The sequence below is a fragment of the Salmo salar genome, chromosome ssa28, assembly GCF_905237065.1.
Source record: "Salmo salar chromosome ssa28, Ssal_v3.1, whole genome shotgun sequence".
NCBI lineage: Eukaryota > Metazoa > Chordata > Actinopteri > Salmoniformes > Salmonidae > Salmo > Salmo salar.
Window position 1 is genome coordinate 40,693,424 of NC_059469.1, and position 16,249 is coordinate 40,709,672.

At 42.9% G+C, this 16,249-nt stretch overlaps 1 protein-coding gene across 2 annotated transcripts in view; it reads right to left on the minus strand.

Annotated features, from left to right (window-relative positions):
• Positions 1–16,249, minus strand: part of LOC106590004 (AT-rich interactive domain-containing protein 4B) — a 194,444-nt gene that overhangs the window by 56,925 nt on the left and 121,270 nt on the right. For both annotated transcript variants that reach the window (XM_045710453.1, XM_045710452.1), the window contains exon 15: positions 10,092–10,329. In XM_045710453.1, the coding sequence (XP_045566409.1) occupies positions 10,092–10,329 (238 nt within the window). The remainder of the gene's footprint in view (positions 1–10,091; positions 10,330–16,249) is intronic.

Below are 16,249 nucleotides of genomic sequence, written 5' to 3' on the forward strand. Positions count from 1 at the left end.
AGCCATCTATAGTATTACACCAACATGTCTAGATAATAGACCCATCCACTTAGCTAGATGTGATTACAGCCATCTATAGTATTACATCAACATGTCTAGATAATAGTGACCCGTCCACTTAGCTAGATGTGATTACAGCCATCTATAGTATTACATCAACATGTCTAGATAATAGACCCATCCACTTAGCTAGATGGGGGGTGATTACAGCCATCTATAGTATTACACCAATATGTCTAGATAATAGACCCATCCACTTAGCTAGATGTGGCTGGGGGTTTTAGCATTTCCTTCACATGACCAATCCATTTAGACCAGCGTGTCTGGTAAACGTCATCTATTAATGATACAATATTTGTATCTGGACACTTTCTGTTTTTGATATTGCTGCTATGCAAGAAACCACTTCACTGTACCGTTTACACCTTCTGTATCCTGTGAGTGTGACAACAAATAAACTTAGATTTTATTTGATATAGTGAATGTTTACCACATAGCCTCACATGTGCATCTTTAAAGAGCGTGGTGGGGCCAAGGCTTAAGAGGGTGTAAATGATGCTGAATGGGTGGGGCTAAGGCTTAAGAGGGTGTAAATGATGCTGAATGGGTGGGGCTAAGGCTTAAGAGGGTGTAAATGATGCTGAATGGGTGGGGCTAAGGCTTAAGAGGGTGTAAATGATGTTGAATGGGTGGGGCTAAGGCTTAAGAGGGTGTAAATGATGCTGAATGGGTGGGGCTAAGGCTTAAGAGGGTGTAAATGATGCTGAATGGGTGGGGCTAAGGCTTAAGAGGGTGTAAATGATGCTGAATGGGTGGGGCTAAGGCTTAAGAGGGTGTAAATGATGCTGAATGGGTGGGGCTAAGGCTTAAGAGGGTGTAAATGATGTTGAATGGGTGGGGCTAAGGCTTAAGAGGGTGTAAATGATGCTGAATGGGTGGGGCTAAGGCTTAAGAGGGTGTAAATTATGCTGAATGGGTGGGGCTAAGGCTTAAGAGGGTGTAAATGATGCTGAATGGGTGGGGCTAAGGCTTAAGAGGGTGTAAATGATGTTGAATGGGTGGGGCTAAGGCTTAAGAGGGTGTAAATGATGCTGAATGGGTGGGGCTAAGGCTTAAGAGGGTGTAAATGATGCTGAATGGGTGGGGCTAAGGCTTAAGAGGGTGTAAATGATGCTGAATGGGTGGGGCTAAGGCTTAACCTGTTAGGGCTAGGGGGTAGTATTTGCACGGCTGGATAAAAAAAATTTACCCGATTGAATCTGGTTACTAATCCTACCCAGTAACTAGAATATGCATATACTTATTATATATGGATAGAAAACACTCTAAAGTTTCCAAAACTGTTTGAATGGTTTCTGTGAGTATAACAGAACTCATTTGGCAGGCAAAACCCTGAGACATTTTCTGACAGGAAGTGGATACCTGATGTGTTGTATTACCTTTAAACCTATCCCATTGAAAAACACAGGGGCTGAGGAATATTTTGGCACTTCCTATTGCTTCCACTAGATGTCACCAGCCTTTACAAAGTGTTTTGAGTCTTCTGGAGGGAGATCTGACCGAACAAGAGCCATGGAACGATGATGGCCCATTAGACACCTGGCGCGCGAGTTCATGTTGGGTACCCTCGTTCCAATACGTTATAAAAGAGTATGCATTCGTCCACCTTGAATATTATTCATGTTCTGGTTAAAAAAGGCCCTAATGATTTATGCTATACAACGTTTGACATGTTTGAACGAACGTAAATATATTTTTTCCCCTCGTTCATGACGAGAAGTCCGGCTGGCTTAGATCATGTGCTAACAAGACGGAGATTTTTGGACATAAATGATGAGCTTTTTTGAACAAAACTACATTCGTTATGGACCTGTGATACCTGGAAGTGACATCTGATGAAGAGAATCAAAGGTAATGGATTATTTACATAGTATTTTCGATTTTAGATCTCCCCAACATGACGTCTAGTCTGTATCGCAACGCGTATTTTTCTGGGCGCAGTGCTCAGATTATTGCAAAGTGTGATTTCCCAGTAAGGTTATTTTTAAATCTGGCAAGTTGATTGCGTTCAAGAGATGTAAATCTATAATTCTTTAAATGACAATATAATATTTTACTAATGTTTTCTAATTTTAATTATTTAATTTGTGGTGTTGACTTGACTGCCGGTTATTGGAGGGAAACGATTTCCTCAACATCAATGCCATAGTAAAACGCTGTTTTTGGATATAAATATGAACTTGATAGAACTAAAAATGCATGCATTGTCTAACATAATGTCCTAGGAGTGTCATCTGATGGAGATTGTAAAAGGTTAGTGCATCATTTTAGCTGGTTTTATGGTTTTGGTGACCCTGTCTTTGAATTGACAAAACATTACACACAACTCTTGTAAATGTACTGTCCTAACATACTCTAAATTTATGCTTTCGCCGTAAAACCTTTTTGAAATCGTAAAACGTGGTTAGATTAAGGAGATGTTTATCTTTCAAAGGGTGTAAAATAGTTGTATGTTTGAAAAATTTGAATTTTGACATTTATTTGGATTCAAATTTGCCGCTCTTGAAATGCACCTGCTGTTGATGGAGTGCACCACGGGTGGCACGCTAGCGTCCCACCTAGCCCATAGAGGTTAAGAGGGTGTAAATGATGTTGAATGGGTGTAGACAAAGAAGAGTTTTCCAGTAGGTACCAAAACAATCAAGGGCCATTTTCTCAAAAGTGAGGTTTAGAAGTTTATTAACTTTCAGAGCAGAATTACTTTCCCAATGCACCTCAACTGCAGTGTAACATTTTCTAGCTCTGAGTATTTACTTTTATCCAATAAAAAAAAACACAATTTCAAATTTAGCGCCATAAGACCAAATCGAGGCGGTCAGTCACATATTTGGATAAAAAACAAAAAGACACACTATCAGATTATTTATATTTTAACTTTGAACTTCCTTCAAACTACAAATCTACCATTCCAGTGTTTTACTTGCTATATTGTATTTACTTTGCCACCATGGCCTTTTTTTGCCTTTACCTCCCTTATCTCACCTCATTTGCTCACATTGTATATAGTCTTATTTTTATTCTACTGCATCATTGATTGTATGTTGTTTTACTCCATGTGTAACTCTGTGTTGTTGTATGTTGTCGAACTGCTTTGCTTTATCTTGGCCAGGTCGCAGTTGTAAATGAGAACTTGTTCTCAACCTGCCTACCTGGTTAAATAAAGGTGAAATAAATAAATAAATAAAGATTAAGCCCAAATTACTAAAGTATACATTCATTTTATAACTTTGGACATGTGTGTTTTCCTATCAAAGTAAGTGCCTTATTAAGTTATCATTATAGTTTCTGTATATCGTGTTGTCGTTTCTACTGTCGCACACCGTATGTATGTATGTATGAATGCTGGCTGGTGTGTTTACGGACATATTCAATCTCTCCCTATCCCAGTCTACTGTCCCCACTTGCTTCAAGATGGCCACCATTGTTCCTGTACCCAAGAAAGCAAAGGTAACTGAACTAAATGACTATCGCCCCGTAACACTCACTTCTTGTCATCATGAAGTGCTTTGAGAGACTAGTCAAGGATCATATCACCTCTACCTTATCTGACACCCGAGACTCACTTCAATTTACTTACCGTCCCATTATTTTACTTTTAGATTTGTGTACTGTTGTGAATTGTTAGATTCTACTGCACTGTTGGACCTAGGAATACAAGCACTTCGCTACACCCCTATAGCATCTGCTAAATATGTGTCTGTGATGTCTTAGGAGCTGGAAGCAGAGCTTCCATGTCCGTCATGTCTTAGGAGCTGGAAGCAGAGCTTCCATGTCTGTCATGTCTTAGGAGCTGGAAGCAGAGCTTCCATGTCTGTCATGTCTTAGGAGCTGGAAGCAGAGCTTCCATGTCCGTCATGTCTTAGGAGCTAGAAGCAGAGCTTCCATGTCCGTCATGTCTTAGGAGCTAGAAGCAGAGCTTCCATGTCCGTCATGTCTTAGGAGCTAGAAGCAGAGCTTCCATGTCTGTCATGTCTTAGGAGCTAGAAGCAGAGCTTCCATGTCCGTCATGTCTTAGGAGCTAGAAGCAGAGCTTCCATGTCTGTCATGTCTTAGGAGCTACAAGCAGAGCTTCCATGTCCGTCATGTCTTAGGAGCTAGAAGCAGAGCTTCCATGTCCGTCATGTCTTAGGAGCTAGAAGCAGAGCTTCCATGTCTGTCATGTCTTAGGAGCTAGAAGCAGAGCTTCCATGTCCGTCATGTCTTAGGAGCTAGAAGCAGAGCTTCCATGTCTGTCATGTCTTAGGAGCTAGAAGCAGAGCTTCCATGTCCGTCATGTCTTAGGAGCTAGAAGCAGAGCTTCCATGTCCGTCATGTCTTAGGAGCTAGAAGCAGAGCTTCCATGTCCGTCATGTCTTAGGAGCTAGAAGCAGAGCTTCCATGTCTGTCATGTCTTAGGAGCTAGAAGCAGAGCTTCCATGAGTGCTAGTGCCATCTAACTTTGACACACCCCATCTATAGACACCCCCTCTGTGTTTTAATAAAATCAACTATATGCATTGCGCTTGTCTGATGCTTTAAACACACTGATGAAATAAGACACACATGACTCAAGAGGGAGCCAGAGATCAAGATAACCAGAAGAAAACATAAAGAAACTGTACCCCCCCAGACCTTCCACTGCTGATGCCTTTGCAGATTCTGCCGTTATGCTCACAAAGTTTGCCGGTAATAGACTACACCAAGGGTCTGCACCCTGTTTCTTGTCAAGTGACAATTTATCTTAACATCTACTGATCTGCGTGCCTGTTCTGGTTTTCAATTGAATGGAACAGTTTCATTTCATTTCTAATAACATCTTTGTATCTCAAAATCATTTGTCATGTGGTAAATCAAAATTCTATAAGTCTAAAAGTACCATCTATTAATTATCTATTAATTATCATCTATTGCCACTGCCAACTATGTAAAAATAGCCTACAAAAAGGCAACAAATAAAAACACTGCAGGTAGAAAATAGATAAAAATAAATATCCTATATATCACATTGGCTACATATGGTCTTTCTGCAAGAAACTTGAAACATTGTCTAAAATATTCTGTGCCCTAAGAGTTTCCTGCACCCGTGAGCTCCGGACAGACACAGCTGTAGGCGTTTTGCAAAAGGGATAAGATGTAATCAGGTAGGACTATTTTATGACATTTCTACTGGATCAAAGCATAACATTTTTCCCCCTTTCACTCCAAGTGGTTATCGAAAGGGAGAGAGCTGGATATTTTTCCAAATAGGCTATTGTCATTCTCAATGGATGTAAAAACAGACTTTACTTGCTGTTTGAGGTGAAAAATGTTACTTTGAGAAGCTCCACAGCTCATTAGTGGTGGTGAGTTAACTTCTCTAGGGCCGGCGGGACGAAATCGTCCCACCTACGTAACAGCCAGTGGAATCCTGTGGCGCGTTATTCAAATACCTTAGAAATGCTATTACTTCAATTTCTCAAACATATGACTATTTTACACCATTTTAAAGACAAGACTCTCGTTAATCTAACCACACTGTCCGATTTCAAAAAGGCTTTACAACGAGAGCAAAACATTAGATTATGTCAGCAGAGTACCCAGACAGAAATAATCAGACACCCATTTTTCAAGCTAGCATATAATGTCACAAAAACCCAGAAGACAGCTAAATGCAGCACTAACCTTTGATGATCTTCATCAGATGACACACTAGGACATTATGTTATACAATACATGCATGTTTTGTTCAATGAAGTTCATATTTATATCAAAAACCAGCTTTTTACATTAGCATCATGTGACGTTCAGAACTAGCATACTAGCAAACTTCCGGTGAATTTACAAAAAATGTACTAAATTACTCACGATAAACGTTCACAAAAAGCATAACAATTATTTTAAGAATTATAGATACAGAACTCCTCTATGCACTCGATATGTCCGATTTTAAAATAGCTTTTCGGTGAAAGCACATTTTGCAATATTCTAAGTAGATAGCCCGGCATCACAGGGCTAGCTATTTAGACACCCAGCAAGTTTAGCACTCACCAAAGTCAGATTTACTATAAGAAAAATTGTATTACCTTTGGTGTTCTTCGTCAGAATGCACTCCCAGGACTTCTACTTCAATAACAAATGTTGGTTTGGTCCCAAATAATCCATTGTTATATCCAAACAGCGGCGTTTTGTTCGTGCGTTCAAGACACTATCCGAAAGGGTAAAGAAGGGTGACGAGCACGGCGCATTTCGTGACAAAAGATTTCTAAATATTCCATTACCGTACTTCGAAGCATGTCAACCGCTGTTTAAAATCAATTTTTATGCCATTTTTCTCGTAAAAAAAGCGATAATATTCCGACCGGGAATCTGCGTTTAGGTAAAAAGAGGAAAGAAAATAAAGCACGGGGTCGACTCGTGCACGCGCCTAAGCCCATTGTCCTCTGATCGGCCACTTGCCAAAAGCGTAAATGTGTTTCAGCCTGGGGCTGCCTCGATATCATTCAGCTTTTTCCCGGGCTCTGAGAGCCTATGGGAGCCGTAGGAAGTGTCACGTTACAGCAAAGATCCTCAGTCTTCAATAAACAGAGACAAGAAGAACAAGATCTTGTCAGAGAGGGCACTTCCTGTACAGAATCTTCTCAGGTTTTTGCCTGCCATATGGGTTCTGTTATACTCACAGACACCATTCAAACAGTTTTAGAAACTTTAGGGTGTTTTCTATCCAAAGCCAATAATTATATGCATAATCTAGTTACTGGGCAGGAGTAGTAACCAGATTAAATCGGGTACATTTTTTATCCGGCCGTGTCAATACTGCCCCCTACCCCCAACAGGTTAAGACAATCAGAAATAATTTCAGACATCCCCAAATGGGCACATTTATAGGCCTACATTTAAACGCAGGCCAGGTAGCCTATAGACATACGTTTACGCGCAATCAGGTGCGCGTCCTTACTCAACATTGACAGGAGCACTCAAAAGAAAGTAATGATTCAATTGACAAAACTCGTAAATGGAATGAAATAAACCAAAATTTGTTTCTCACAACTGTAGCGTAGGTTGTGGCTCTGTAAACAACATGTCCACTCAGACAATGGTAAAAAACTGTTATAATAATATATTGAATACATCAACAGAACAAACATTATAGATGAGAAATTATGGTAAACAACGTGTAAGAACACACACGTCATGTAACGTTAACAACAATAAACATAGTGCCAAATCATGTCGTTACTACACTGCATGAATCTGCTGAGAGCTAACCAACCAGGTTCAATGTTAGCTAGCTAACATTAGGCTCAAACTAGCAAACGGTTCTGGGATACGAATAGTGACGTCATACACTTAGCGTTAGCTAGGGAGCCAGCCAGCTAACGTCAGCTAGCTAGCTAACAGTACACTTTAGCTTGAAATGAAACCACTTTGTAAAAATTAGAAACGTGTAATATCTGAAAATGTAGCCAGCTAACGCTAGACTATCTTACCCGTATACATCATGGACGCGTCTCCCTGTTATGGATGCCACGGTTGCCCTTTAGTTTGAAGATGTAATCCGGAGACAGGTGTTTTCTCCATCTCCTTAGCTATCATACTTTAATTCCACTGATTTCAGAACTCGATCCTCCAGAATGTGGAGAGCAACACTTATGCAGCTCCACTACACAATACATTTTTTTTTTTTTATCCACGTTCGACAGGTTTACCAACAGACTGACCAGCTCAAATAGACAGAAGCCTTCTATATGGCAGGCCAATCCGAACTCCTCTTTCGGCATGTCCAGCCCACTCATCTCAGCCAATCATGGCTAATGGGAAGGTTGCTGACTTTTTCTTTGGCTTAACCAACAAGGCTCGTAATTTAACAAATGTATTCATATTTACAGATGGTGTACAAGTTTGTTATTAATTAATTAATTAATGAAAGTTCACATGTTCCAGAAGGCCTTTCTGCCAAAAAACACATTTTAAAAAAGGAAACAAAAAAATGGCTCTCCTGTGAAGTCGTGACTTCGCCTGGTTTCCTAAAACGTGTCACAAATGTGCTTAACAAGTCACATAATATAAGTTGCATGGACTTAATATTTAACATGATTTTGTTCATGACTACCTCATCTCTGAGCAGTGAATTTCAAACAGATTCAACAACAGAGACCAGTGAAGTTTTCCAATGCCTCGCAAAGAAGGGCCCCTATTGGTAGATGGGTAAAAAAAAAAAAAGGCAGACATTGAATGTCCCTTTGAGCATTGTGAAGTTATTAACTACACTTTGGATGGTGAATCAATACACCCAGTCACTACAAAGATACAGGCGTCCTTCCTAACTCAGTTTCCGGAGAGGAAGGAAATCGCTCATTAACCCAGTCCAGGGTTTCCATTAGCTGGTAATGTCTCCGCCTTCTAGATGGTAGCGGGGTGAACAGGCCGCGGCTCGGGTGGCTGAGGTCCCCACATGCTGCCACCACCATGCTTCACCGTAGGGATGGTGCCAGTTTTCCTCCATACGTGACACTTGGCATTCAGGCCAAAGAGTTCAATCTTGGTTTCATCAGACCAGAGAATCTTGTTTCTCATGGTCAGAGTCTTTAGGTGCCTTTTGGCAAACTCCAAGTGGGCTGTCATGTACCTTTTACTGAGGAGTGGCTTCTGTCTGGCCACTCTACCATAAAGGCCTGATTGGTGGAGTGCTGCAGAGATGTTTGTCCTTCTGGAAGGTTCTCCCATCTCCACAGAGGAACTCTGGAGCTCTGTCAGTGACCATCAGGTTCTTGGTCAACTCCCTGACCAAGGCCCTTCTGCCCCAATTGTTCAGTTTGGCCGGGCGGCCAGCTCTAGGAAGAGTCTTAGTGGTTCCAAACTTCTTTCATTTTAGAATGATGGAGGCCACAGTGTTCTTGGGGACCTTCAACACTGCAGAAATGTTTTGGTACCCTTCCCCAGATCTGTGCCAACAGAATCCTGTCTCGGTGCTCTACAGACAATTCCTTAGACCTCAGGGCTTGGTTTTTTCTCAGATGCACTGTTAACTGAGGGACCTTATATAGACAGGTGTGTGCCTTCCCAAATCATGTCCAATCAATTGAATTTATCACAGGTGGACTCCAGTCAAGTTGTAGAAACATCTCAAGGATGATCAATGGAAGCAGGATGCCTTTGAGCTCCATTTAGAGTCTCATAGCAAAGGGTCTGAATACTGATGATACTAATACTTATGTAAATAAGGTATCTGTTTTTTATTTGAAATACATTTGGTAAAATTTCTAAAGCCCTGTTTTCGCTTTGTCATTATGGGGTATTGTGTGTCGATTGATGAGGATTTTTTTTTAAATTTAATCCATTTTAGAATAAGGCTGTAACGTAACAAAATGTGGAACAAGTCAAGGGGTCTGAATAGTTTCCGAAGGCACTGTATATACACAATCCATGTCTCAATTGTCTCAAGACTTAAAAATCCTTCTTTAACCATGTCTGGTCAACCAACCTGTCTCCTCCCCTTCATCTACACTGATGGATGTGGATTTAACAAGTGACATCAATAAGGGATCATAGCTTTCACCTGGATTCACCTGGTCAGTCTGTCAAAAGAGCAGGTGTTCCTAATGTTTTGTCCACTCAGTGTATAGCCAATATTATAAAATGCGAAAAGTCTCTATTCTTTTTGAAATTTCTACAAGTGTAACATTTACTGTTAATTTCTGATAATAAACAAAACAACAAAAAAAAATAGCTATTTCACTTGCTTTGTAAACATATGTTTATTTTTTATTTTATTTAACCTTTATTTATCTAGGCAAGTCAGTTAAGAACAAATTCGTATTAACAATGACAGCTAATCCTGGCCAAACCCAAACCCGGATGTCGTTGAGCCAATTGTGCGCTGCCCTATGGGACTCCCAATCACAGGCAGTTGTGATACAGCCTGGAATCGAACCAGGGTCTGTAGTGACGCCTCTAGCACTGAGATGCAGTGCCTTAGACCGCTGCGCCACTCAGGAGTTTCCACTTTCCAAAAAAAAAAACTTTGAATTGAGACAGAGAGAGAGAGAGAGAGAGAGCGTGAGAGAGACAGAGACCTTGTAGATGTTAGGCTGAGCGCTGCTGGTCTCTGAGCCCGCTGAGGGTTTCTCACAGTGAGATACTTTCTGCTTCTGTTCCTCTCCGCAGCTGGAGGAGGCTACAGGAGGGACGGTAGTGGCTCCCCCTGACCATGCCTCCCCACTCTCCCCCTCCGCCTTGGGCTGCTTCAGGGGAAGGTCCATACGGAAAGTGATGATGCAGGAGGTGCAGTATTCCTCAAACCCATACAGGTACCTGAGGAGGAACCCAACACATCCCATCAACAACCACAAATAAAGGTGTCAACATCAAAACTGTGCCTCCTACACCGTGGGGTCTGGTATTAATGGATTCCTTGATAAAGAGGAGCAATAAAATACTGTATGAAATAATAGACACACAGGCTTCCATCTGCCTTTACTGCAGAAAGCCTTTGTTGAACTGAAATGGGTATTTAATGCAGTAAAAGCAAGTACATGTTCCAGATTACGTAAAAGGCATCTGATGATTTTATGCGTATGTGGATGGTGCCGTCATTGATCCACACTTATAAATATCTGGGCTTCTGGATTGACGAAAAGCTATCTTTCAAACAGCATATTGATGAGTGAAGAAATTAAGAATTAAAATAGTATTCTATAGTAACAGTTCCCGTGTTTCATTAAACAGCAGAAAACAAATCACTCAGTCAACATTCATACTGATTACTATGGCGATGTTGTCTCTATGACGATGTCGGTATTGTTTACATAAATGCAGCAGCCACTGTACTGAAGCCATTGGGACAAACCATGGAGCATTACACTTTATAACGGCTGGTAGGTCCAGTACACATCAGCCATAACGGCTGGTAGGTCCAGTACACATCTGGTATAACGGCTGGTAGGTTCAGTACACATCAGCCATAACGGCTGGTAGGTCCAGTACACATCTGGTATAACGGCTGGTAGGTTCAGTACACATCAGCCATAACGGCTGGTAGGTTCAGTACACATCTGGTATAACGGCTGGTAGGTTCAGTACACATCAGCCATAACGGCTGGTAGGTCCAGTACACATCTGGTATAACGGCTGGTAGGTTCAGTACACATCAGCCATAACGGCTGGTAGGTTCAGTACACATCAGCCATAACGGCTGGTAGGTTCAGTACACATCAGCCATAACGGCTGGTAGGTCCAGTACACATCAGCCATAACGGCTGGTAGGTCCAGTACACATCAGCCATAACGGCTGGTAGGTCCAGTACACATCTGGTATAACGGCTGGTAGGTCCAGTACACATCTGGTATAATGGCTGGTAGGTCCAGTACACATCTGGTATAATGGCTGGTAGGTCCAGTACACATCAGCCATAACGGTTGGTAGGTCCAGTACACATCTGGTATAACGGCTGGTAGGTCCAGTACACATCTGGTATAACGGCTGGTAGGTTCAGTACACATCTGGTATAAAGGCTGGTAGGTTCAGTACACATCAGCCATAATGGCTGGTAGGTCCAGTACACATCTGGTATAAAGGCTGGTAGGTCCAGTACACATCTGGTATAAAGGCTGGTAGGTTCAGTACACATCTGGTATAAAGGCTGGTAGGTTCAGTACACATCTGGTATAACGGCTGGTAGGTCCAGTACACATCTGGTATAACGGCTGGTAGGTCCAGTACACATCTGGCATAACGGCTGGTAGGTCCAGTACACATCTGGTATAAAGGCTGGTAGGTCCAGTACACATCTGGTATAAAGGCTGGTAGGTCCAGTACACATCTGGTATAACGGCTGGTAGGTCCAGTACACATCTGGTATAACGGCTGGTGGGTCCAGTACACATCTGGTATAACGGCTGGTAGGTCCAGTACACATCTGGGATAACGGCTGGTAGGTCCAGTACACATCTGGTATAAAGGCTGGTAGGTTCAGCACACATCTGGTATAACGGCTGGTAGGTTCAGTACACATCTGGCATAACGGCTGGTAGGTCCAGTACACATCTGGCATAACGGCTGGTAGGTCCAGTACACATCTGGTATAAAGGCTGGTAGGTCCAGTACACATCTGGTATAAAGGCTGGTAGGTCCAGTACACATCTGGTATAACGGCTGGTAGGTCCAGTACACATCTGGTATAACGGCTGGTAGGTCCAGTACACATCTGGTATAACGGCTGGTAGGTCCAGTACACATCTGGTATAACGGCTGGTAGGTCCAGTACACATCTGGTATAAAGGCTGGTAGGTCCAGTACACATCTGGTATAAAGGCTGGTAGGTCCAGTACACATCTGGTATAACGGCTGGTAGGTCCAGTACACATCTGGTATAACGGCTGGTAGGTCCAGTACACATCTGGTATAACGGCTGGTAGGTCCAGTACACATCTGGTATAACGGCTGGTAGGTCCAGTACACATCTGGTATAACGGCTGGTAGGTCCAGTACACATCTGGTATAAAGGCTGGTAGGTCCAGTACACATCTGGTATAACGGCTGGTAGGTCCAGTACACATCTGGTATAACGGCTGGTAGGTCCAGTACACATCTGGTATAACGGCTGGTAGGTCCAGTACACATCTGGTATAACGGCTGGTAGGTCCAGTACACATCTGGTATAACGGCTGGTAGGTCCAGTACACATCTGGTATAACGGCTGGTAGGTCCAGTACACATCTGGTATAACGGCTGGTAGGTCCAGTACACATCTGGTATAACGGCTGGTAGGTCCAGTACACATCTGGTATAACGGCTGGTAGGTCCAGTACACATCTGGTATAACGGCTGGTAGGTCCAGTACACATCTGGTATAAAGGCTGGTAGGTCCAGTACACATCTGGTATAAAGGCTGGTAGGTCCAGTACACATCTGGTATAACGGCTGGTAGGTCCAGTACACATCTGGTATTACGGCTGGTAGGTCCAGTACACATATGGTATAACGGCTGGTAGTTCCAGTACACATCTGGTATAACGGCTGGTAGGTCCAGTACACATCTGGTATAACGGCTGGTAGGTCCAGTACACATCTGGTATAACGGCTGGTAGGTCCAGTACACATCTGGTATAACGGCTGGTAGGTCCAGTACACATCTGGTATAACGGCTGGTAGGTCCAGTACACATCTGGTATAACGGCTGGTAGGTCCAGTACACATCAGGTATAACGGCTGGTAGGTCCAGTACACATCTGGTATAACGGCTGGTAGGTCCAGTACACATCAGGTATAACGGCTGGTAGGTCCAGTACACATCTGGTATAACGGCTGGTAGGTCCAGTACACATCTGGTATAACGGCTGGTAGGTCCAGTACACATCTGGTATAACGGCTGGTAGGTCCAGTACACATCTGGTATAACGGCTGGTAGGTCCAGTACACATCTGGTATAACGGCTGGTAGGTCCAGTACACATCTGGTATAACGGCTGGTAGGTCCAGTACACATCAGGTATAACGGCTGGTAGGTCCAGTACACATCTGGTATAATGTAATTGTTGGTGTTTATTATGTTTGATAGGTCATCTTTATAAATAACAATTTGTCCTGTGTTTTTATTTATTTCCCCTTTATTTAACCAGGTAGGCTAGTTGAGAACAAGTCCTTTATTTAACCAGGTAGGCTAGTTGAGAACAAGTCCTTTATTTAACCAGGTAGGCTAGTTGAGAACAAGTCCTTTATTTAACCAGGTAGGTTAGTTGAGAACAAGTCCTTTATTTAACCAGGTAGGCTAGTTGAGAACAAGTCCTTTATTTAACCAGGTAGGCCAGTTGAGAACAAGTCCTTTATTTAACCAGGTAGGCTAGTTGAGAACAAGTTCTCGTTTACAACTGCGACCTGGCCAAGATTAAGCAAAGCAGTGCGACAGAAACAACAACACAGAGTTACAAATAAACAAACGTACAGTCAATAATACTATAGGAAAATCTATGTACAGTGTGTGCAAATGTAGGGAGGTAAGGCAATAAATAGGCCATTGAGGCGAAATAATTACAATTTAGCATTAACACTGGAGTGATAGATATGCAGATGATGATGTGCAAGTAGAGATACTGGGGTGCAAAAGAGCAAGAGGATAAATAACAATATGGGGATGAGGTAGTTGGGTGGGCTATTTCCAGATGGGCTGTGTACAGGTACAATGATCGGTAAGCTGCTCTGACAGCTGATGTTTAAAGTTAGAGAGGGAGATATAAGTCTCCAGCTTCATTGATTTTTGCAATTTGTTCCAGTCATTGGCAGCAGAGAACTGGAAGGAAAGGCAGGCAAAGAGGTGTTGACTTTGGGGGTGACCAGTGAAAAATACCTGCTGGAGCGCGTGCTACTGGTGGGTGTTGCCATGTTGACCAGTGAACTGAGTTAAAGGCGGGGCTTTACCTAGCAAAGACTTATAGATGACCTGGAGCCAGTGAGTTTGGCGACGAATATGTAGCGAGGGCCAGCCAACGAGATCATACAGGTCGCAGTGGTGGGTAGTATATGGGGCTTTGGTGACAAAACGGATGGCACTGTGATAGACTGCATCCAGTTTGCTGAGTAGAGTGTTGGAGGCTATTTCGTAAATGACATCGCCGAAGTCGAGGATCGGCAGGATAGTTAGTTTTACGAGGGTATGTTTGGCAGCATGAGTGAAGGTTGCTTTGTTGCGACTAGGAAGCCGATTCTAGATTTAATTTTGGATTGGAGATGCTTAATGTGAGAGTTTACAGTCTAACCAGACACCTAGGTATTTGAAGTTGTCCACATATGCTAAGTCAGAACCATCCAGAGTAGTGATGCTAGTCGGGCGGGCAGGTGTGGGCAGCAATCGGTTGAATAGCATGCATTTAGTTTTACTAGCGTCTAAAAGCAGTTGGAGGTCACAGAAGGAGAGTTGTATGGCATTGAAGCTTGTTTGGAGGTTTGTTAACACAGTGTCCAAAGATGGGCCAGATGTATACAGAATGGTGTCGTCTGCGTAGAGGTGGATCAGAGGATCACCAGCAGCAAGAGCGACATCATTGATATATACAGAGAAAAGAGTCGTCCTGAGAATTGAACCCTGTGGTACCCCCATAGAGCCTGCCAGAGTTCCAGACAACAGGCCCTCCGATTTGACACACTGAACTCTGTCTGAGAAGTAGTTGGTGAATCAGGCGAGGCAGTCATTAGAGAAACCAAGGCTGTTGAGTCTGCCGATAAGAATGTTGTGATTGACAGAGTCGAAAGTCTTGGCCAGGTCGATGAAGACGGCTGCACAGTACTGCCTTTTATTGATGGCGGTTATGATATTGTTTAGGACCTTGAGCATGGCTGAGGTGCACCCATGACCAGCTCAGAAACCAGATTGCATAGTGGAGAAGGTACGGTGGGATTCAAAATGGTCGGTGACCTGTTTGTTAACTTGGCTTTCGAAGACTTTAGAAAGGCAGGGCAGGATGGATATAGGTCTTTAACAATTTGGGTCTAGAGTGTCTCCCCCTTTGAAGAGGGGGGGGATGACCGAGGAAGCTCTCCAACCTTTAGGAATCTCAGACGATACGAAAGAGAGGTTGAACAGGCTAGTAATAGGGGTTGCAACAATTTCGGCAGATCATTTTAGAAAGAGAGGGTCCAGATTGTCTAGCCCGGCTGATTTGTAGGGATCCAGATTTTGCAGCTCTTTCAGAACATCAGCTGTCTGGATTTGGGTGAAGGAGAAGGGGGGGGGGCTTGGGCAAGTTGCTGCAGGGGGTGCAGAGCTGTAGACCGAGGTAGGGGTAGCCAGGTGAAAAGCATGGCCAGCCGTAGAGAAATGCTTATTGATTTATCGGTGGTGACAGTGTTTCCTAGCATCAGTGCAGTGGGCAGCTGGGAGGAGGTGCTCTTATTCTCCATGGACTTTACAGTGTCCCAAAACGTTTTGGAATTAGTGCTACAAGATGTAAATTTCTGTTTGAAAAAGCTAGCCTTAGCTTTCCTAACGGACTGTGTATATTGGTTCCTGACTTCCCTGAAAAGTTGCATGTGACAAATAACATTTGATTTGGATTATTACTACACAGGTCATACAAAGTTAGCAAGCTAGCTAACAGTACACTTACACTTAGCCAGCCAGCTAATGTTAGTGAGCTAGCTAACAGTACACTTAGCCAGCCAGCTAACGTTAGTGAGCTAGCTAACAGTACACTTAGCCAGCAAGCTAACGTTAGCGAGCTAGCTAAAAGTACACTTAGCC